Here is a 23,866-nt window from a genome sequence, read left to right on the forward strand (position 1 = left end):
CTACTTAAAGTACAAGTAGAGAGGGTGTTTCCTGTAGTGTGGCATCTAGGATTAGAGAGCAGGGCCTCAGAATAGAAAGATGATAGTTTAGAACAGGGATGAAGCAGAATACATTTATCCAAAGGGTGGCGCATCTGAGGAATTAGATGTCACAGACGGCTATGGAAGCCAAGTCATTGGGTGTGTTTGAAGCAGTGGTTGATAATTTCTTGTTTGTTAAGGACGTCAATGTCCATGCCCAGTAGAATGGGGTTTAGGGGATCATAAATCAGCTCTGCTACAATGGCGAAACAGACTCGATGGGGCGAATTCCTGCTCCTGTTCCTTTGTTTTATGGACCTATGGATCTTATATTATTATTCTATATGTGTTACACAGTACAGCTGCCAGAAAACAAAAAAAAAATACATATATCCGTCATTATAACCCTGATTCTAATCCTGACCGTTATCCCCAACAGTGGAAATCTCCTTCATTTACGATACTGACGCCAATGTTATCCCTCTACACTCACGTTCTGACCTACCTGACTTGAAACAAATTCCCACATCATCCAATCATACTATTTGTATTGGAATGGTGATTTATCATTTGCATCACTGAAAATAAATCACTTCAGATGCAATGCTGCGGTGGGTGATTAACATAGATGGAGCTGCGATGGCCGAGTGGTTAAGGCGTTGGATTTGAAATCCAATGGGGATTCCCCACGCAGGTTCAAGCCCTGCTCGCAGCGCTCACTCTACAGGCACGAGGGACCAGAACTCCACCTGCCTGTCAGTAACTCCCTGGCTGCTGTCTGAACGCTACATTCTCTGCCAAGTCCAGGCGGCAAATGTTAAGATTTTTACACTCTTCAATACTCTTGCATTCTCAGTGCCAAGAGTTCATTTTCACTCCGACTCTGATCAATCTCCGTGAGGGAGCTTAAACAACCCTTTCTCGCGGAGTTTACTTAGCGACGACATTGTTATTTTGCAAACGAGTATCTAACAATAGATTTCGAGTAGAAACAGAGCGATTGATGTCGGCGAGTTCTACAGCTGTTTGGATACAGAGCGCCTCACTTCGTTCACCAACCTTCTTCCTTCAGCTGGACTGGGGACGATTTATCGCACTGAGCAGAATTCCTGCATCCAAATCAACAGTAACTCTGGAAATTTTAGAATTAATGGCACCAATTTAATGTTAATTATCTTCATAATTGAAGAAACTGGGAGAAGTAGCATCAATGAGTATAACGCAGCGCCCTCTCTTGCTCCCTCTGTTGGAAGATCACGTGTAAACGCATGAACAATTTTCCTTCCTCCGTCCGAACGGTGACAATTCCTACGACCCCTCCAGCTTCCGAGTTTAAATGAAGGGATGGAAAGTAACATTTCGTTTTCTCGCTGGGGTGAAATATTCTGATGGTCAAGAAAACACTATGAGGAAAACGATGGCCCAAAGTGAACATTAAATTGATAAACTGCCGTGTAACTCTCTCTCTTCCACTGCCTTTCAAACTCCCCCGCTTATCTTTCTTGCCCTGTCTACGATGTGACTTTCTCCCCTGCTTCACTTCCACGACTCGCTCTTTCTCTATCTCTCTCTGTAACATACACAAACCCCCACACACACAAACACACATTCTCTCTCCTCTCTCTCTCTCTCACTCTCTCTCTCTCTCTCTCTCTCTCTCTCTCTCTCTCTCTCTCTTTCCCCCCCTCTCTCTCTCCACATTCTCCTTTCCCTCCTAACTCACACTTTCCTCACAATCCTCTCAAGGCTGAAGCAAGCGTTCAGCAATCAATAATCAATGTCTGTGTTCAGAGAAAGGACTGCCTGTTTGGGGTGGGAAGTTTATAGATATTCCTTTACAACACAGCTGGGGTGGAGTATAGGGTAGGAGACGTGAACTGGTGCGGCAGCGTAGGAGCGAACAGGTAACAAAGCATGAAGGAGTAACGATTTTCCAATAAATCTGTTCCCGGAACTTTAGTTCAATCCTCCGTTAAGATACGACCACCATATGAATTTGAGCTGAAAAAGAATTGAAGGTTGAACCAATAAAATATTTGCTTATTTCAATAAGAAACATTGTTCAGCCGAGGGTGGGAGGGGGACTGAGATTATGACCCAGTCGCTGAACAGGGCAGACGAGTCCATGAAAGGGAAAAGCTTTCGCAGTTTCATGTCACTCGCTCTGCAGACTCCCCATTACACTCTTGACCAGCAAGCGACCGTACATTGTCGTACATAAGCTGGTTCGCTGATCTTCCGTGAATATCGCCCTCGCCGGTTGTGACTGGTGTGGTGTAGCGACTGTGCACACTCCCGCCATCAGCCAACGACCCACAAACCAACCCTCGTCAAAGACATGCAACATACCTGGCTCCCATTGGTGTGTGCAGATGTCAATCTATATGTTGACCAATGGCGGAAAAGGGTTTCACCCGGCGTTTGTTCTCTCCCATGGACCCTGACTGGCTCTGCGTCCCCAAAGTCGTCTCAATCCTGAGCAAAATCTCAGAACAATGTCCCGTTTTTTAAAAGATTTATATCCATATGCTTTTATCGGAAGCTGGGGGCGTTATCAGGGCATAGAAATAAAGACAGACGACAGAAGATTATCTCCTCTCACCCAGGGAGACGGAAGGAGATTTGGTGGAGAACTTTTGACCGGCAAGTGTGGTATGGGGAGTAGGACTGAGAGCAAGTTTGGTCCAGCCTGATCTTTTTGAATGTCAGGGCTGGCTGAAGAGGATTAGAGTCTTGCTCTTCCTACTGTTGTCTATGTGTTTAAAGAAAAGGAATAAACAGGCATTTCTTGGGCCGGTATGCTAACTCAGTGGATATAATAGGGACCGATGCTTGGAGATCAGTTGTTCGCAATCTATATCATCAGTTTGCCCGAGGGATCATTTCCAAGTCTGAAAATGACACAAGATTTATATCTAGCTTTTGTTAATAATGCAGAGCTGTATGATTTATGTTTTGCGGGCTCTCTGTCTCTTCGAGCCTGCAATGATGCTGCAAGTTTTTTTTTATTGTACCTGTATCTCACCGTCCCTGGGCACACGGCAATAAACTCGACTGGACCAGGCAATACTCACTGAGATTTGAGCAGTGATGAACCCGTCCAGATGAGTCAAGGTGATGTAGTAAAACTGAGTGATTACAACTGGAGTCGAATATGGGAAATATATGGTCACCCTCTTCTACAGAGAGACAGCATCACTGAGTGTGTTTAATAGGCGAGGGATTGAGGTGCAGTGAGTCGTGATGAAGATCAAATTATACTTGGTATTCATTGTAATTTATTGTCTGTAAGAAATCACACAGTTATTTCGGGCTTTATTGAGACTGCATCTGCAATATTTTTTTTCAAAGTCATGTTCTCCTTGTCTAACAAATGTCATACAGAACAAATAACGAATCGCTGCAGAAATAGTGGACAGCGGGTCAGGTAACATCTCTGGACGATAGGAGATAGTACACAATTCCGATTCACACACTTCCGCTGAACTGAACGTAGAGAGTAGATGACTAGAGTGGGGAGCTAAGAATGGGGAAAGAGTTGGGAAGGAACTTGTGGGTGCAAGTGAGGATGTGTGGTGGTCAGCTCGATATGGTCACTGTTGTTCGTTAATCGTTATTTATGTCGGTAATTTTGATGCAAAATCGCGTCTTGATCAGGAAGTTTCTGCATGACACAAAATTAGGCGGTGCTGTTGATACTGAGGGAGATTACTCTTGATTACAAGCGTACCTGGTTCAGTTAAAGAAGTGGCGAATGTGTTGTAAATGGATTGCCACGCAAATATGTATAATGTCGTACATTTTAGAAATAAAACTTGCAAAGCACTTATGCTGTAAATGGCAGGGAATTCCGGAGTACAGTTGACACGAGGGACCCAGAGGCACAAGCTCACTGTTCGCTGATTTCGGAAGTATAGTGAAAAGCCTTTTCTCATTCCGGCCTTCCTCATTCAAGGCAACAGGAAGGAACGAAAAGTAATACATTATGATAGGTCGTTTTTGAGTTTGTGGACAGAGTGCTATGTAGAGTTTCGGACGCTCTATTATAGAAAATAGGCCATTAAACTGGAAACAGTGCAAGTGAGTTATACAATGACGATTTCAGGACAAGAACTGGGTTATATAAAGAGCTTGTCCCAGCCTGTCGTTTGCTCATTCCAAGACGAGGAGAATGAGATTTAAAACAGAGATAAAACGAATGTTAACAGCCTTCTTGTCTGTGCAAAGGAGACCAAATTATTTGACATTAGAATATTTGAAAGGAACATGGGCAGCAACGTTTCCATGAAGAGTTCAGTGAATATGTGGAATGAGCTGCCAGAAGAAGTAGATCAGTCAGGTAGAACAGTTTCACAGAAGGGCGGGCACTAGAGAAATATGGTCCGCACGCAGGAAACTGGGACTTACTCTGGTGGGAAGGTGGTCGGAATGGATCTTTGAGTCGAAGAGCCTGTATCAATTCATAATTCCTTCACGACTCGTATCAGTGGGTTATGTCAGATATCACTGGACAGACATGATGTGGAAGGCAATGGCAAAGAAGAATGCTTGGTTACTAAGCCGACTACCGCTATGACCAGGCGATGGAGATGCAGTCATATTGCTGAACAACCATATTGTCTGTGATTCACTTTTCACTTCTTACGAGCAATGCGGAACAATGGAATCCCGTGATGCGTTCACCGCCGGGACGAATGTGTAAACACGAAGACTTCGATCAACCACCAATATTCAGAATCAGAGTTGACGCTGGTACGTTGACTGTCCTCTTTCTAATTAAACGTGTCTTGCTGGTGCACAGGTAGACAGATAGCAAATAGATTAGATGAAGAAGCTTACATGAGCGCTAAACGGGCACAGAATATTGTCATGAAACGCTTTTTGATCTCACCGGTAAAGCAGATGAAATTAATGAAACATTCCAACAGTTCCACTGCAGGGACCTGGAACCTGGAATAGTCGAATCACTCCACTCACCATGTACAGATTCTTCAGAGCGAAACGAGCAGGAGGTCCTTCTCGGAGGTAGAGAGGGTACAGACGAACTTAGGCTGGGAGAATGGACAAAGAAGTGGCAGATGGGATGCAGTGCAGGGAGATACATGGTCGAACACTTTGCTATCAAAAATGAAGGAGCACACTTTCTAAAAGGAGAGAAAATGCAAGCAATAAAACTGAGGCGCTAAGAGCCTTGGGAGTCCTTGTACAGGCCTCCCATTGCGACGTACACAACTTCACCATAATGTCCCAAAGGCTAATTTGTAGGTTGAATCTGTGGTGATAAAGGCACATGCGATGTTCGCTTTCATTTCAAGAGGACGAGAATGTAGACAATAGACAATAGGTGCAGGGGTAGGCAACTGGGCCCTTCGAGTCAGCACTGGCATTCACTGTGATCACGGTTGATCATCCACAATCAGTATCCAGTTCCTGCCTTATCCCCATACCCTTTGATTCCGCCATCTTTAAGCGCTCTATCCGTCCTTCCTCAAATTTGGAGACCAAAACTGCACACAGTACTCCAGGTGTGGTCTCTCCAGGGCCCTGTACAGCTGCAGAAGGACCTCTTTGCTCTTATACTCAATTCCCCTTGTTATGAAGGCCAGCATGCCATTAGCTTTCTTCACTGCCTGCTGTACGTGCATGCTTGCTTTCAGTGACTGATGTACAAAACAATATAAAGCAAGGATGTGATTCAGAGACTTTACAAAGCACTGGTGAGGCCTCACTTGGAGTATTGTAAGCATTTTTAGTTCCTTTACCTGAGGAAGTATTGCTGAACCTGGAGAGGGTTCCAAGGAGATTCAGAGAAATGATGCTAGGATGGATTGGCTAGTGATATGAAGAGCGTTTGCTGGCGCCGGGCCCGCATTCACTGGAATTCAGTAGGTTACGCGGTGACCTCATTGAAACCTATCGAATGGTGAAAGGCCTTGAATGTTGAGAGGATGTTTCCTATGGTGGGAGAAAATAAGACCAAAGGACGCAGCCTCGAGATAGAGGAGCATCCTTTTAGAACAGAGATGAGGAGTGAGTTCTTTAGCCATAGAGCGATTAATCTGTCGAATTCATTGCCACAGGCCCCCGTGGAGTCCAAGTCTTTTTTGTATAATTATCAGAGATCGATAGATTTCCTCGTTTGATTGATCAGGGCATGAAATGATACAAAAGCAGGAGAATGGGGCTGAGATGAAATGTCGAAGTAAACCCGATGTGCCCGAGGGCCTAATTCTGCTCCTATATTTTGTGGTTTTATGGTGCTGAATCAGGCCGCTGCAGGTTAAGCATAGACAGGAATGGGATTCTAGTGGAAGCAAATTAATCCACACCATAATTTAAAATTAGCACATTAAATTACAGCAGACAATATTTTAATTCCCTGACCGGGAATCGAACCCGAGCCGCGGTGGTGAGAGCGCCGAATCCTAACCACTAGACCATCAGGGAAGCTGATAAAACGCAGCACACAGAAATGGACAACTATTAAATGAGCAAAATACTTCATACTTTATACTTTATTGTCGTCAAACCATTGATACCAGAACGTACAGTCATCACAGCGATATTTGATTCTGCACTTCCCGCTCCCTGGATTACAAATCGATAGTAAATATTTTAAAAAATTAAATTATATATCATAAATAGAAAATTAGAAAAGTGGGAAGTAAGGTAGTGCAAAAAATCCGAGAGGCAGGTCCGGATATTTGGAGGGTACGGCCCAGATGCGGGTCAATATAAAACAAAACCTATAGATAAATAATAATAATGAGTAAATGTGATCAACATTGCCACGAATCCACCGCTCAGCATTTTGCAGATCCTTTGCTCATCCAGGGCTTCTGGTTAAGAAACACTCTAGACTCTGAATGACTCTGTGGTAAACGCTCGTTTTCCGTGTCTTTATAAAGATTGCGACATTCAGTTTCTCTTATGAGCCCTGGGTCATTTTCTATATTTCTGTCTATCGCCTCGAAGCAATTCAGTAGTTGGCCCTACGATTCCCGCGACCACATCATTGTTGCCGACATATCTGGCGCCTTCGTCCTAAAGGCTGATTTATACTCTACGTCAAATCGACGCCGTAACCTACGCAAGTGGCCAACGCGCTTTGTGAACATCCCTCCGCCTGGATGGAGGTAGGAGAAAGAGAAACAGACGTTCAGAATGCCCGAAATATGGTCTGGGGATGGAATGGTAGGCTTTCCTGGAATGGCGGAGACTCCTGGGCTGGGCGAAGAGCTCCAGCGCAAAACGAGGAAATCCAGCACAGGACAAGAAGCTCCAGCCCAGGACGTGGCTCTAGGAGTAGGTTTGGCTCGGTTCTTGGACTCGGCTTGATTAGGCTCTTACGTACGAAGCCGGGACCCTCCTTGGAGCGCAGGGCCGGGACCCTTCTAGGACGCAGGGCAGGGACCTTTCCAGGGCGCAGGGCCGGGACACTTTTAAGGTGCAGGGCCGGAACACTTCTAGGACACAATGCACGGACCTTCCAGGACGCAGGGCCGGGACTCTTCTAGAACGCAGGGGGGACGCAGTGTCTGGGACACACGGCGGTCCCTTCTAGGAGTGCCGGGATAACTGTCGAGGATACTTGCCGAGGTGACTGCCGGAAACCGCCGAGGTAACTGTGAGGGTTTCAGATGGGGAGGGGAAGGGAACAACCCAGCAGCCAATCCTTGGTTTCCAGAGGTACTTATGTGCCAGCCCAAAACGAGAATCAGGTGCCTCAATTAAGGCACTCAATGGAACAAGGGAAAAAAGGAAAACCCGGAATAAGGATCGATGAACCGGACCGTGAACCGGAATGCGGATTTCACGGACCGGACCATGACAGGTACATGGACTGTTTTACATAGCCAACGAAAAGGGAGACATATCTGGACTCATGCGGGTGTCCATGGCTACCCATTGAATCTGGAGTAAGTGGAAACAGCCGAAGGAGAAACTGTTGAGGTGAGATCCGGCTCTGCCAGGCGGAGGATGGTGAAGATAGAAGGGAACTGGTTGGTTCTTTCCTTGTGAAATATGGAGAGTTTTAAGGCCCTTTTAATAGCGGGACTGGACGTCCATAGAGAAAATGAGACGGTCATAGCCAGGGAACTGAAAGTTAGTGAGTCAATCAAGAGCACGGGAAGGTTCGCGAATGCAGGTGGGAAGGGACTGAGTATGGGGCATAGGATGGACTGGAGCTATGAGAACATATAATCAGTGGGGCAGGAGCAGGCAGAGACAATGAGCCTACCCGGACAAATAGACTTGTGAATCCAGTCGGAGGTAGAGCGAGCAGTTCCCGGCAATGGAACCATGAGTTTTCTACAGTGAATGCAGGTTCTCCAGAGTTGATGACGACAGTGATAATGTCGGAGACAGTTCTGTGGTCGTCCGCACCCCGGAGACAGTTCTGTGATCGTCCACATCCAGGAGACAGTTCTGTGATCGTCCGCAGTCGGGATTATTCAAGGTGTAGGGATGAAGAAGTGTCTGAGAGTTCCCGTCTTGTCTCAGCAAGGTAGAGGTCAGTCCGCCACTCTACAACAGCAGCACTTTGTCTGCGAGATTGAAGGTAAATTTGGGGATGGGGGTTGAGATTTGGGAGGGCAGCGTATTCAGAGGGATAAGGTACGAGGAGAAGTGAGGATACCTGATGCTGAGGCGGTTGATGTCCAGTTGGCAATTAGTGATGAAGATATCCCACAACAGGCAGAGGACCAGCGCGCTGAGTCCAAGAAGAGGAGGAGGGTTGGAGACAGGACAATGTACCTTCACTGCTGGGTGGTGAATGCTCGCCGATAAGGTGTGCTCGGAGACGGAGCTCAATGGGAAATAAACTTCACCTTCCCAGCAGCACCTCCTGAGCGTCTGAGAAGCTCCAACCAATTGTTTATGAAAGTGTCTGCAGAAATACCGCATAATATTATATGTTGTGAAGACGAGGCATTACGTTTTCACCGAGGGTGTAGTACTCCGGTTAATCTCCACGCGGAATTGAGACAAGCAGTTGGCTGCAGGGAGTGAGAGACAGAATGGAACCGAATCCGCCAGGTTTTCAAAACGACCGAGGCAGGACTCGAACCTGCAATCTTCTGATAACTTCCACCATGTCAAGCACCGAAGTCAGAGGCCTTATCCATTAGGCCACACGGCCGTATTTTGTGAGAAAGGGAACATGCTGAATGCTGCAAGGAGTTTCCACCTGTTAAGTGGCTTCCTGACCGAGCTAAAAGTACACGCAAGCAGTGATTTCATCCCAGGTGAACATTCGACCTGTTGTCAATATCTCTCCATGCATTCCTGCTTTGGGCTGTACAATATTTAGTTTCTGTCACACAGAAAGGAATTCTCAAAGGCACATGCCACGGTCTTTTACAGCGGCGTTATATTCTGGGATTGGAATCAGTGAAATGGTCCACCACATTCAAAACATTATTGATAGAGTGAACTCGATTTCTTTTCAGGTATTTCAGCCGTTGGTTTGGTATCCCGAACCGAGCAGCCATGTGTATGTGTCGGGTAAGCGTCAGGGTGTTCGGATCTGCGGCTGCGCACAGCCGGGCGTGACGTCAGCGCGTCATAATGTGGTAGCTGTCGGGTTATTGCATTTGCCCAAAACAGGGAAAATCGTCATTCTGAACCAGATGGCAAATTCCTATAATATCTGTTTACTTGAAATCAAGCAATATGATAACAAAGCTATTGAAATTTTATTTAATTCGACATAAATTTATCTCGTTTTACAACTCAAAACATTGACAGTTTCTCCGAGTTACAGAGCACGGATTCGATAGGTGTGTCACAGCACGTCCATGGGGTCCAAAGTGCATAAAATACCTATTTCCATGTTTCCTGTGGTTGGCACACATCTCTCTAAACTGTCCTTACCCAAACTCCATGAATTCTGGTAAGCACGGCGAGCAAAGTAATTCGGCCTAGAATCTGAACACACATGGGTGGACCTAAAGCAGAAGTTTTAAATGCTGTGAAGAAAATCAGAACTTCGGAGCACAAGAGAGAGAAGAGCAGACGAGGTGGCCGAGAGGTTAAGGCGATGGACTGCTCATCCATTGTGCTCTGCACGCATGGGTTCGAATCCCATCCTCGTCGCGACATGTTAATCAGGGAGGACCACTTTTGAAACTGTCACTTTAAAATATCCAAGCTTCCAAATTTGTCACAGGGACGCCAGGCGGTTTGTTATCTGAGTCATGAAAAGCGATATTCATCATTAATTTATCACCAAATTTGGCCTCAATACCGCAAGATATAGGAGCAAAATTAGGCTATTCGGCTCACCGATCTCCGCCATTCCATCACGGCTGACGTCTCACCTTGAATATTGTGAACTGTTTTGGGTGCCTCATCTTAGAAAATACGGGCTGGCACTGGAGAGAGTCTAGAGGACGTTCACAAGGATGATTGATGACTCCGGGACTGTACTGGCTGGAATTCAGAAGGATGAGAGGGGGATCTAATTGAAACTATTCGAATGTTGAAAGGACTAGACAGAGTAGATGTGGAAAGGGTGATTCCCATGGTAGGGGAGTCTAGGACAAGGGGGCACAGCGTCAAGATAGAGGGACGCCCTTTCAAAACAGAGATGCGTAGAGATTTATTTGGCCAAATGGTGGTAAATTTGTGGAATTTATTGCCACATCCATTTGTGGAGGCCAGGTCGCTGGGCGTATTTAAGGCAGAGATTGGTAGGTTTTTGACTAGATATGGCACCAAAGGTTATGGGGAGAGGGCTGGGAACTGGAGTTCATGAGGAGAGAAAAAAAATGATCAGCCATGATTGAATGGCGGAGCAGACTCGATGGGCCAGATGGCCGAATTCTGCTCCTGTGCCTTATGGTCTTACGGTCATACATATAATTCCTCTCAACTCCATTCACCTGCCTTCTCCTCGTCACATTTGACACCCTTACTACCTGTCCACCTCCTCAACCGCCGCTTTAAATATATCCAGTTACTTGCTTTTCACGGCTAACCGTGGCAATAAATTCCACAAATCCATAACTTTCTGGCTACAGAAGTTGATTCTCGTCCCTTTTCTAAAGTGACGTCCTTATCTGAGGTTGTGCCCGCTGGTCCTCGACTCTAGCACGACATCAAAATCATCTCCAGGTCCATTCTATCTTGGTCTGTCAATATTCGATAGATTTCAATGAGATCCCCGACTCATTCTTACAAATTCCAACGACCAAAGTCCAAGGTCCTAAAATATTTCTCACATGTAACTCTTTTATTCGGGGCATCATTACCGTGACGGTCCTCTGGACTAGCTCCTTCGCCGGCACATCCGTTTTAGATAAGGGACCCGAACCGTTCACCATATTCCAACTGCAGTCACATGAAAGTCTTATAAAGGCTCCGCATTACATATTTGTTTTTATTTTCTAGTTCTCTAGAAATAAATGTTGACAGCCCATTTGCCTCCCTTTCTACCGTATAGTCCATCTGACACTTCATTGCCTATCTCTTCATTTGACCAAGGTCTTCTGCAAATTTTCTGCTTCCTCAAGACCACCTACCCTTCAACCTACGTTGGATTGTCCGCAACTTTGACGGCAAGTCACCAATTTCTGGCTTATAAGTTGAAAAGATGCGGCCCTAATACCGACTAGTCACCGGCATCCCGACCAGAAAAGGAAGGAACATACATCAAAGTTGCTGGTGAACGCAGCAGGCCAGGCAGCATCTATAGGAAGAGGCGCAGTCGACGTTTCAGGCCGAGACCCTTCGTCAGGACTAACTGAAGGAAGAGTGAGTAAGGGATTTGAAAGCTGGAGGGGGAGGGGGAGATGCAAAATGATAGGAGAAGACAGGAGGGGGAGGGATGGAGCCGAGAGCTGGACAGGTGATAGGCAGAAGGGGATACGAGAGGATCATGGGACAGGAGGTCCAGGAAGAAAGACGGGGGGGGGGGTGACCCAGAGGATGGGCAAGAGGTATATTCAGAGGGACAGAGGGAGAAAAAGGAGAGTGAGAGAAAGAATGTGTGCATTAAAAAGAGTAACAGATGGGGTACGAGGGGGAGGTGGGGCCTAGCGGAAGTTAGAGAAGTCAATGTTCATGCCATCAGGTTGGAGGCTACCCAGACGGAATATAAGGTGTTGTTCCTCCAACCTGAGTGTGGCTTCATCTTTACAGTAGAGGAGGCCGTGGATAGACATGTCAGAATGGGAATGGGATGTGGAATTAAAATGTGTGGCCACTGGGAGATCCTGCTTTCTCTGGCGGACAGAGCGTAGATGTTCAGCAAAGCGGTCTCCCAGTCTGCGTCGGGTCTCACCAATATATAAAAGGCCACATCGGGAGCACCGGACGCAGTATATCACCCCAGTCGACTCACAGGTGAAGTGATGCCTCACCTGGAAGGACTGTTTGGGGCCCTGAATGGTGGTAAGGGAGGAAGTGTAAGGGCATGTGTAGCACTTGTTCCGCTTACACGGATAAGTGCCAGGAGGGAGATCAGTGGGGAGGGATGGGGGGGACGAATGGACAAAGGAGTTGTGTAGGGAGCGATCCCTGCGGAATGCAGAGAGAGGCGGGGAGGGAAAGATATGCTTAGTGGTGGGATCCCGTTGGAGGTGGCGGAAGTTACGGAGAATAATATGTTGGACCCGGAGGCTGGTGGGGTGGTAGGTGAGGACCAGGGGAACCCTATTCCTAGTGGGGTGGTGGGAGGATGGAGTGAGAGCAGATGTACGTGAAATGTGGGAGATGCGTTTAAGAGCAGAGTTGATAGTGGAGGAAGGGAAGCCCCTTTCTTTAAAAAATGAAGACATCTCCCTCGTCCTAGAATGAAAAGCCTCATCCTGAGAGCAGATGCGGCGGAGACGGAGGAATTGCGAGAAGGGGATGGCGTTTTTGCAAGAGACAGGGTGAGAAGAGGAATAGTCCAGATAGTTGTGAGAGTCAGTAGGCTTATAGTAGACATCAGTGGATAAGCTGTCTCCAGAGACAGAGACAGAAAGATCTAGAAAGGGGAGGGAGGTGTCAGAAATGGACCAGGTAAACTTGAGGGCAGGGTGAAAGTTGGAGGCAAAGTTAATAAAGTTAACGAGTTCTGCATGCGTGCAGGAAGCAGCGCCAATGCAGTCGTCGATGTAGCGAAGGAAAAGTGGGGGACAGATACCAGAATAGGCACGGAACATAGATTGTTCCACAAACCCAACAAAAAGGCAGGCATAGCTAGGACCCATACGGGTGCCCATAGCTACACCTTTAGTTTGGAGGAAATGGGAGGAGCAAAAGGAGAAATTATTAAGAGTAAGGACTAATTCTGCTAGACGGAGCAGAGTGGTGGTAGAGGGGAACTGATTAGGTCTGGAATCCAAAAAGAAGCGTAGAGCTTTGAGACCTTCCTGATGGGGGATGGAAGTATATAGGGACTGGACATCCATGGTGAAAATAAAGCGGTGGGGGCCAGGGAACTTAAAATCATCGAAAAGTTTAAGAGCGTGAGAAGTGTCACGAACATAGGTCGGAAGGGATTGAACAAGGGGTGATAAAACAGTGTCGAGGTGTACAGAAACGAGTTCAGTGGGGCAGGAGCAAGCTGAGACAATAGGTCGGCCAGGACAGGCAGGTTTGTGGATCTTGGGTAGGAGGTAGAAACGGGAAGTGCGGGGTGTGGGAACTATAAGGTTGGTAGCAGTGGATGGGAGATCCCCTGAGCGGATAAAGTCGTTCATAGTGTGGGAGACAATGGCCTGGTGCTCCTTAGTGGGGTCACGATCGAGGGGTAAATAAGAGGAGGTATCCGCGAGTTGTCGCTGTGCCTCGGCAAGGTAGAGGTCAGTACGCCAGACTACAACAGCACCCCCCTTATCAGCGGGTTTAATAATAATGTTAGGATTAGTGCGGAGGGAGCGGAGAGCAGAGCGTTCCGAAGGAGTGAGGTTGGAATGGGGACAAAGTGCGGTGAAGTCGAGACGGTTAATGTCCCGTCGGCAGTTGGCAATAAAGAGATCCAGAGCAGGCAGAAGACCAGAGCGGGGTGTCCATGAAGAAGAGGAGGGATGAAGACGGAAGAAGGGGTCATCGGTGGGGGTGGAAGAGTCCTTGCCGAAGAAGTAGGCTCGGAGACGGAGACGGCGGAAGAAAAGTTCCGCATCATGGCGAACACGGAACTCGCTGAGGTGTGGGCGAAGGGGGACAAACGTGAGGCCCTTACTGAGAACAGAGCGTTCTGCCTCCGACAGTTGAAGGTCGGAGGGGATGGTAAAGACCCGGCACGGATGAGAGCTGGGATCAGAGGGGGGAGGGGGAGGCTGGGGGTGTCAATGGAGAGGGGAGGGTTGGGGTGAGAGGAAGATGGAGCCTCTGAGTACCCAGGAGTTGACGGTGGGATCTGAGGAAGACGGGGTTGCAGAGCGGTGGTGGGGGAAGGGGAGACGGGAGTCACAACAGCAGCACATAAAGACCCGGCCTGGAGTTCAAGGCTGGAGTCGCAGTTGGTGGTTGCGCGATCGCTTTGAATGTCTCCATGGTCGTTGTTGGAGTCCGGGTTTTGAATATGTCCTGAGGTGTTGGAGCCGCCGAGACCAACGGCAGGGACCGCAACCGAAAGTTCATGCCTGCTAGCGTCGGGGCCGGCAGGCTCTGCAGTCCGTAGATGTAAGATCTTGCGATCTTTGCCTAACATGACAAAGTCAAAGAAACGGCGATTGCAGGCGTGGATCCGACGTAGGATGAAATAGCGGGTAGGACCATTACAGACGGCGAAGAAAGTGTCCCGAAGGAGGTGTCTCCTTTTTCTCCCTCTGTCCCTCTGAATATACCTCTTGCCCATCCTCTGGGTCACCCCTCCCCCGTCTTTCTTCCCGGACCTCCTGTCCCATGATCCTCTCGTATCCCCTTCTGCCTATCACCTGTCCAGCTCTCGGCTCCATCCCTCCCCCTCCTGTCTTCTCCTATCATTTTGCATCTCCCCCTCCCCCTCCAGCTTTCAAATCCCTTACTCACTCTTCCTTCAGTTAGTCCTGACGAAGGGTCTCGGCCTGAAACGTCGACTGCGCCTCTTCCTATAGATGCTGCCTGGCCTGCTGCGTTCACCAGCAACTTTGATGTATGTTGCTTGAATTTCCAGCATCTGCAGAATTCCTGTTGTTTGCGTTTAAATTCACTACTGCGAAGCCTCTTCCGGTGATGCCTACACCGAAGAAGTTTAGATCCTCTCTTCGACGGGAGTTCAGTGAAACCATCTCTTACTGCTCCCCATCTGTGATTTCTTCGGCTCTTCAACTTTTCGACCAGACTTTGACTCAAACTCGCTATCACTGCCATGTATCCTTTCTTGGAACGTGCCTCCGTCGCCAACTTACTCCAGTTGGCTTTAGGATTCGTTTCCAAGCCTCTCAATTTGGACCTTCTGAGGATCCCAGGTACTCACATTTCATTGACTCTGCCTCTCTCCGCTTCTCCCGTCAAGCTCTGAAGGTGACGCTCTCCGCCATGAGGAGGTACTTGGTGTCCCTATCCCAGACCCTTCCACACCTTCGGGACACTTTCTTCGCCGTCTGTAATGGTCCTACCCGCTATTTCATCCTCCGTCGGATCCACGCCTGCAATCGCCGTTTCTTTGACTTTGTCATGTTAGGCAAAGATCGCAAGATCTTACATCTACGGACTGCAGAGCCTGCCGGCCCCGACGCTAGCAGGCATGAACTTTCGGTTGCGGCCCCTGCCGTTGGTCTCGGCGGCTCCAACACCTCAGGACATATTCAAAACCCGGACTCCAACAACGACCATGGAGACATTCAAAGCGATCGCGCAACCACCAACTGCGACTCCAGCCTTGAACTCCAGGCCGGGTCTTTATGTGCTGCTGTTGTGACTCCCGTCTCCCCTTCCCCCACCACCACTCCGCAGCCCCGTCTTCCTCAGATCCCACCGTCAGCTCCTGGGCCCTCAGAGGCTCCATCTTCCTCTCACCCCAACCCTCCCCTCTCCATTGACACCACCAGCCTCCCCCTTCCCCCCTCTGATCCCAGCTCTCATCCGTGCCGGGTCTTTACCATCCCCTCCGACCTTCAACTGTCGGAGGCAGAACGCTCTGTTCTCAGTAAGGGCCTCACGTTTGTCCCCCTTCGCCCACACCTCAGCGAGTTCCGTGTTCGCCATGATGCGGAACTTTTCTTCCGCCGTCTCCGTCTCCGAGCCTACTTCTTCGGCAAGGACTCTTCCACCCCCACCGATGACCCCTTCTTCCGTCTTCATCCCTCCTCTTCTTCATGGACACCCCGCTCTGGTCTTCTGCCTGCTCTGGATCTCTTTATTGCCAACTGCCGACGGGACATTAACCGTCTCGACTTCACCGCACTTTGTCCCCATTCCAACCTCACTCCTTCGGAACGCTCTGCTCTCCGCTCCCTCCGCACTAATCCTAACTATTATTAAACCCGCTGATAAGGGGGGTGCTGTTGTAGTCTGGCGTACTGACCTCTACCTTGCCGAGGCACAGCGACAACTCGCGGATACCTCCTCTTATTTACCCCTCGATCGTGACCCCACTAAGGAGCACCAGGCCATTGTCTCCCACACTATCACCGACTTTATCCGCTCAGGGGATCTCCCATCCACTGCTACCAACCTTATAGTTCCCACACCCCGCACTTCCCGTTTCTACCTCCTACCCAAGATCCACAAACCTGCCTGTCCTGGCCGACCTATTGTCTCAGCTTGCTCCTGCCCCACCGAACTCGTTTCTGCATACCTCGACACTGTTTTATCACCCCTTGTTCAATCCCTTCCGACCTATGTTCGTGACACTTCTCACGCTCTTAAACTTTTCGATGATTTTAAGTTCCCTGGCCCCCACCGCTTTATTTTCACCTTGGATGTCCAGTCCCTATATACTTCCATCCCCCATCAGGAAGGTCTCAAAGCTCTACGCTTCTTTTTGGATTCCAGACCTAATCAGTTCCCCTCTACCACCACTCTGCTCCGTCTAGCAGAATTAGTCCTTACTCTTAATAATTTCTCCTTTTGCTCCTCCCATTTCCTCCAAACTAAAGGTGTAGCTATGGGCACCCGTATGGGTCCTAGCTATGCCTGCCTTTTTGTTGGGTTTGTGGAACAATCTATGTTCCGTGCCTATTCTGGTATCTGTCCCCCACTTTTCCTTCGCTACATCGACGACTGCATTGGCGCTGCTTCCTGCACGCATGCAGAACTCGTTGACTTTATTAACTTTGCCTCCAACTTCTCACCCTGCCCTCAAGATTACCTGGTCCATTTCCGACACCTCCTTCCCCTTTCTAGATCTTTCTGTCTCTGTCTCTGGAGACAGCTTATCCACTGATGTCTACTATAAGCCTACTGACTCTCACAGCTATCTGGACTATTCCTCTTCTCACCCTGTCTCTTGCAAAAACGCCATCCCCTTCTCGCAATTCCTCCATCTCCGCCGCATCTGCTCTCAGGATGAGGCTTTTCATTCTAGGACGAGGGAGATGTCTTCATTTTTTAAAGAAAGGGGCTTCCCTTCCTCCACTATCAACTCTGCTCTTAAACGCATCTCCCCCATTTCACGTACATCTGCTCTCACTCCATCCTCCCACCACCCCACTAGGAATAGGGTTCCCCTGGTCCTCACCTACCACCCCACCAGCCTCCGGGTCCAACATATTATTCTCCGTAACTTCCGCCACCTCCAACGGGATCCCACCACTAAGCATATCTTTCCCTCCCCGCCTCTCTCTGCATTCCGCAGGGATCGCTCCCTACACAACTCCCTTGTCCATTCGTCCCCCCCATCCCTCCCCACTGATCTCCCTCCTGGCACTTATCCATGTAAGCGGAACAAGTGCTACACATGCCCTTACACTTCCTCCCTTACCACCATTCAGGGCCCGAAACAGTCCTTCCAGGTGAGGCATCACTTCACCTGTGAGTCGACTGGGGTGATATACTGCGTCCGGTGCTCCCGATGTGGCCTTTTATATATTGGTGAGACCCGACGCAGACTGGGAGACCGCTTTGCTGAACATCTATGCTCTGTCTGCCAGAGAAAGCAAGATCTCCCAGTGGCCACACATTTTAATTCCACATCCCATTCCCATTCTGACATGTCTATCCACGGCCTCCTCTACTGTAAAGATGAAGCCACACTCAGGTTGGAGGAACAACACCTTATATTCCGTATGGGTAGCCTCCAACCTGATGGCATGAACATTGACTTCTCTAAATTCCGCTAGGCCCCACCTCCCCCTCGTACCCCATCTGTTACTCATTTTTATGTACACATTCTTTCTCTCACTCTCCTTTTTCTCCCTCTTTCCCTCTGACTATACCTCTTGCCCATCCTCTGGGTCACCCCCCCCCCCCCCCCGTCTTTCTTCCCGGACCTCCTGTCCCATGATCCTCTCGTATCCCCTTCTGCCTATCACCTGTCCAGCTCTCGGCTCCATCCCTCCCCCTCCTGTCTTCTCCTATCATTTTGCATCTCCCCCTCCCCCTCCAGCTTTCAAATCCCTTACTCACTCTTCAATGTTCATGCCATCAGGTTGGAGGCTACCCAGATGGAATATAAGGTGTTGTTCCTCCAACCTGAGTGTGGCTTCATCTTGACAGTAGAGGAGGCCGTGGATAGACATATCAGAATGGGAATGGGACGTGGAATTAAAATGTGTGGCCACTGGAAGAATAAGACCCTTCATAGGCCTGCATGATGTCCCAGTCGGTGTTGTAGGGACCGGTGCCTGGAGCCCAGTTGTTCCCAAACTGTGTCAACAGTTTGGCTGAGGGACCAAATCAATATTCCACAGTCCGCTATTGACACAAAATGTACATTTATATCCTGAAAATGACACCGACCGTGTATTAGATCCCGAAGGTTTCGGGAGTTTGGAAAAATTAAATAGGGGTGTCTGTGGGTTTTTGTTTCCCAGGGTTTGTTTCCACGCCCTGATATCGATGGAGTGAAGCCAGAGTTCAGAGCCGACACAGTGGGGTCCGATACAGGTCAGACGGGGTAAGTTACAGGCGACACTCCGCTCCGGGACCATCAGCACCGGAGCATTTAGAGTAACGCCGCAGTAATTCGGAGCGGGTCAGGGAGAATATTAAATAAAACCAACACGGGAAGTTTCTGATCCGATCCCCTGACAGAGTGTGAAGGAACCGCGGCGAAGAGTAGGTGCAGAATTTAAAATAAGCCAGCCGAGCCGGGCCCGAGAGGGCGGAAGCCGAGGAGGAGATCGATGCCTGCGAACGGGGGAAGTAAATCTGCAACGAGCTTTGGAAACTGTCCGTGGACAAAGTCGGAGACAGCGGGGCTGAGCGGGACCGGACGGTGTGAACAGATGTGACCGGATAGCGGGAATCACTGTCGCTGAGAAAGTTGCCGAGGCTTTCTCGGCTTTGCATATCAGTCAGAAACCTGATGGACAGAGATTTACATTGATTTTCCAAAGCGTTCCCGGCCTCCTTCCCGAACCCTGCTCTCCGTGCAGTCAGCGCCCCGGACCGTAACGTTTCTCCCGGCATCGGCATCTTTGAGGCGCCGGTGATCCCCGCCTTCCGCGTTTTAAACCTCCGGGAATGAGCTGCTCTCCATTTCCAGCATCTCCCTGCCCCGGGACCCACGGAGCGGACAGACAGTAACTCGCTCGCTCTCTCTGTTGTTTTCCAGTGAATTTAGTGGCGATGGTGATCCTGTCCCGGGGAAAGTGCGGCCTCTCCACCCGCACCACTCGCTACCTGGTGGCCACGGCAGCGGCGGATCTACTGACCATCGTGTTTGCGGGGATATTGTGGCGGGTCGGTTATTATTACTTCCCCGGGACTTTCCTGGACATCACCCCCGTGTGCAGTGTGATCTCTGTCCTGGGAGAGGCAGCCACAGAAAGTTCTGTCTGGTTCACCGTCACTTTTACATTTGATCGGTTTGTCGCCATTTGTTCGCAGAAGTGGAAAATAAAATATTGCACCGGGAAAACTGCGGCTGTGGTTCTGACAACAACCGGCGTTTTGCTCTGTTTTAATAATGTGCCCGAATTCTTTATATATCGTCCTGTGAGAGTGGTTGACAATACACCCTGGGACTGTATTGAAATACCGGGCTACTATACGGATCCCGGGTGGTCGGGATATAACCGGCTTTCTCCCGTCCTAACGCTATCACTCCCGTTCGTGTTAATACTACTGTTCAACGCTCTGACAGTCAGACACATTTTAGTGACTAGTCGCGTCCGTAAGGGGCTGAGGGGTCAGAGCAAGGCGGAGAACCGCAGTGACCCGGAGATGGAGAGCAGGAGGAGGTCTGTGATCTTACTTCTCACCATCTCCTGCAGCTTCATCATCCTGTGACCAGTAAAAGTTTCTGAATTTCTTTATAACACAATTGCCGGATTGGATCACAATAATTACAACGATTCGGAATACATTTTTCAACACACCGGAGACATGCTGATGATATTAAGTTCTTGCACAAACACGTTTATTTATGGGGTAACTCAGTCCAAGTTCAGAGAGCAGTTCATCAGCGCTGCGAAATATCCGCTCATGTCAATTATTCAACTAACTAATAAACAAAATATCTAAGCTCTTCTCAGGGGGGGTTGTGGTGATTTCCATCTTAACATTGCAGAACTGACACCGAACAACATGTCAGCGGGGAGAATAAAACTGGTTTAGAGCCCGAGCGAGGCACAACACAGGAAAATACACATTCACATCTTCAGCCCGCGACACCCACCTCCTATCAATTATTGAACTCACCCTATCTTTTATGTTTATTTCCCCACCATATTCCGGCTCCTGTCACCGCCATATCCCTTTCGGTAATGATAAAGCGGGAGAGGATCCGGGTACATTCAAGTCCGAATCGGCAAAATGGCATCTCATTTGTTACTTTAGTCTTTTGCATCAGAGTGAAATGAAAAAGCAAATCAACAGTCTGCATGAACCTCGCACTTGTCCTTCATATTAGATAAACCTGTCATGGAGAAATGATTAACGCTACAGAAATCCTGGATTTGGTTCATAATTGTGCAGATTTCCATGGAGTAACCAAATGCTTACTCTGCTTCAAGGAAAAATGTCACCTCACTTCCTGATTTTTTCATAAATTTCCATCCATGCAAACTGCACGTTGAATCCCACCGACCCCCCTCCCCCGCCCCCGCGTGTTCTCCGCAGCACAATCGCATGTTTAACGTTAATTTTAGTTTTACTCAGTTAAAACTGGTAAAACGTGAGGTATGGACATAGACAAAAAACTCATTTCTCAATTGCGATGAATTTTTGGCCTATTCTAGCGGTGTTTATTATTGTCCTGCAGCTCTAATTGTCCATTGTTTTAGTGTACTGACTTTGGGATGACACCAGTCGTACATATGACAACTATTGGGACGATTGTTCATGTATCGCAGACTTTCATTTCCCTCTTTCCAGTCGGCATATTTCAGGTGTCTTTCACTTACCAATTTCTGTGTGTTGTGTGTGTCGGAATGGCTATACCAATCAAGTAAATTGTCTTTGCATGTATATCCTGTGATATTATATCCCGACAGGGATCATGTATCGCCCTATCTCTAATAATGGATCGGTTGTAATATAATTGTCAGAATTCGACTCTAAAACTGGAGCAGGCGTGTATTTATAGTAATCTATAGTATCTTTCATGAGTTTGCATCTTCAAGCGAGATTCTGGTGAATGATGCTTGCCACTCAATCTGTGTAAGTAAACAGATTGAAATAAATTGTTGTTGCATCCTGTAATGTGTTGGATAGTTTCAAACAACATATTCTGCTTTAGAGCCCGAGAGAGGCACAACACAGCAAAATACACTTCGTCTTGAATTTGTTAGTTTTTTTGATGTGTATTTCTGTTATTTTTGTGTCATCCACCTGGTCCTATATTGTCACAAGGAGCCACTCAGTTTCTGGGAAGAGATCCCCAACTTTTAGCCTGGCGTCGAACGCTTCATGTTGACTCCTCGTCTGCTCAGATGGTGCGGATCCCATCCATGGACAATTATGCTCATCCTGTGATTTAACTCTTTCTTCTACAGCAGAGTTTCCCAACCTATTTTAGCCTTTTAGTGCCGCGAGTCAAGTGGAAATGTCGAGCACCCTGGTTGCTAATTTATGCATCCCCAATGATGTCTGTTAGGTTGGTAAAGTCGGACGAGATTGCCGAGTGTCAGACGCGTTGTGATGACGAATGCTCAAGGCCTGCAGTGCTAGGCTTCTTCCTGTGTCCCAGCGCCACATCCTTTTTTGGAAGTGCCTGGTTTACTAACGGTCGGTCAGGTCTGGGGTCTCAAGTTAGAGGCAGCTTACTGCCCCACCAAGAATCTTGAACGCCCCCCTAGCGAGTGTTATTTGTTCCTAAAACCATCTTAGGATACGTATCTGCCCTCAGAGGGAATAACTGTTCTATTGTGATAATTTCTTCATCTTTCTGGGTTGAGCTTTTCAGTTCAGAATAGCACATGCTCGCAGCGTGTTGAATCCTGTTTTCGTTGATGCAAATATATCAAAAATGCAAATATGCAAATATTTTTGACTATTTTTAATACCTTTAATATTTAATATTTGTAATCCAGGGAGTGTGAGGTGCAGAATCAAATATCACTGTGATGATTGTACATTCTAGTACCAATTGTTTGGCGACAATAAAGTATAAAGTATCCTTAGAAGAGTTACTGTGAGTGGGACAGAGGGAATGAAACTCCCTCAAAACTGTGAGTGTGCGCAGCTACCTCAACATCTTGCTCCCGCCTCTCTCCACAGTGTGATCACTTTATCTGTCACGCCCTTTCTCCCTGCCCTTCACCCTCCTCAGCACACCGTCCTCTCTGCTTCTCTCCTCCGTCTTCTCTTACTCTCCCCTCTTATCCTAATACACCAACTCCCACTTCTTCACCTCCCTCTCACCTCTCTTCTCCCCTTTCTGTCCACAAACTACACCCCACCCCGCCTTTACAGACAAACACTGAATCTCGACCCGTGTTCACTCCAGGACAGCATCCCGTCACTTTCAATGTTGCGATGGAGACATCGACAAGATGAGCATCCTTGGTGACATCGGAACTTACTGGCATTTGGAGTTGGATGAAGCAGACGAGGGAGAGAACGAGACAGAGAGATAGAGGAAGAGGGAGAAGGAGAGAAGGGGAAGTGGGAGAAGGGGTGAGAGAGGGTGGGAGAGAGAGAGTGGGGAAGGACAGAAAGAGAAGAGAGAACAGGCTGAGTGGTGGTAGTGAAAGAGAGGGAGAGAGAAACAAGAGGCTGTAGGAGTGTTAGCGAGGCAGACTGAGGAGAGATGGGAGCGAAGTGGCTGAGGCGAGAAACAGAGAGATGGGGACGACAACCAGTGAGGGGAGAGAATGGTGGAAAGTGAGATGGATGTGAGAAATAAACGGGGAGCGAGTGAGGCAGCAGAAAGAGGCGTTGGACAGAATGACGGAGGAGAGAGATCGGAAGGAATATGGGAGGGAAGAGAGATGCAGAGTTAAACTGGGATAAAATCCAGGGACTGAGACAGGGGAGATAAACGAGGGAAAGGGACAGGCGATTTGATATCTCTGCTGATGAGTGAGAGAGAAGCAGACAGGGATCAAAAAGGCCCACTCATTTTAAATGGAGACATATGGAAATTTCTAAAATTCTCAATCTTCCATGTAAATTCCTTTAGGATCAGTGAAGTGTCTATCTATCTGAGTGTAGGAGGGTGGCTGGGTACATTTGAGGTGGAGGTAGAGAGGAATGGGCACAGAAACATAGATCAGACACAGCTGTATTGAATAAACATTATATCAAAGTCTCCCTCCTGATCTCTCTTCTGAATTAATTTCCCTGCGGTCTGAGTGTGTACCCCCGGTCCTGGGCTCTG

At 48.2% G+C, this 23,866-nt stretch overlaps 1 protein-coding gene and 4 non-coding genes across 5 annotated transcripts; 3 read left to right on the forward strand and 2 right to left on the reverse strand.

Moving 5' to 3' along the window:
- Nucleotides 1-654: 654 nt before the first annotated feature.
- trnas-uga (transfer RNA serine (anticodon UGA)) lies at nucleotides 655-736 on the forward strand. The gene has a single exon. It is a non-coding gene; the product is annotated as a tRNA-Ser (tRNA).
- Nucleotides 737-6,396: 5,660 nt separating this feature from the next.
- trnae-cuc (transfer RNA glutamic acid (anticodon CUC)) lies at nucleotides 6,397-6,468 on the reverse strand. Its single transcript has one exon. It is a non-coding gene; the product is annotated as a tRNA-Glu (tRNA).
- A 2,605-nt stretch (nucleotides 6,469-9,073) lies between these two features.
- Nucleotides 9,074-9,166, reverse strand: trnar-ucg (transfer RNA arginine (anticodon UCG)). The gene is made up of 2 exons: nucleotides 9,130-9,166; nucleotides 9,074-9,109 (listed from the first exon to the last, which is right to left on the reverse strand). It is a non-coding gene; the product is annotated as a tRNA-Arg (tRNA).
- An 874-nt stretch (nucleotides 9,167-10,040) lies between these two features.
- Nucleotides 10,041-10,122, forward strand: trnas-gcu (transfer RNA serine (anticodon GCU)). Its single transcript has one exon. It is a non-coding gene; the product is annotated as a tRNA-Ser (tRNA).
- Nucleotides 10,123-18,913: 8,791 nt separating this feature from the next.
- On the forward strand, nucleotides 18,914-21,512 carry LOC134341598 (sex peptide receptor-like). Its single transcript, XM_063039460.1, has 2 exons — nucleotides 18,914-18,997; nucleotides 19,658-21,512. The coding sequence occupies exon 2, from the start codon at nucleotides 19,672-19,674 to the stop codon at nucleotides 20,332-20,334; it is 663 nt and encodes a 220-aa protein (XP_062895530.1). The 5' UTR covers nucleotides 18,914-18,997; nucleotides 19,658-19,671; the 3' UTR covers nucleotides 20,335-21,512.
- The last annotated feature ends 2,354 nt before the right edge of the window (nucleotides 21,513-23,866 follow it).

This window comes from Mobula hypostoma, unplaced genomic scaffold (assembly GCF_963921235.1).
Source record: "Mobula hypostoma unplaced genomic scaffold, sMobHyp1.1 scaffold_36, whole genome shotgun sequence".
NCBI lineage: Eukaryota > Metazoa > Chordata > Chondrichthyes > Myliobatiformes > Myliobatidae > Mobula > Mobula hypostoma.

Coding starts and splice junctions, on each gene's coding strand:
- LOC134341598 (XM_063039460.1), top strand. CDS start 19,672: ATGGTGATCCTGTCCCGGGGAAAGTGCGGCCTCTCCACCCGCACCACT.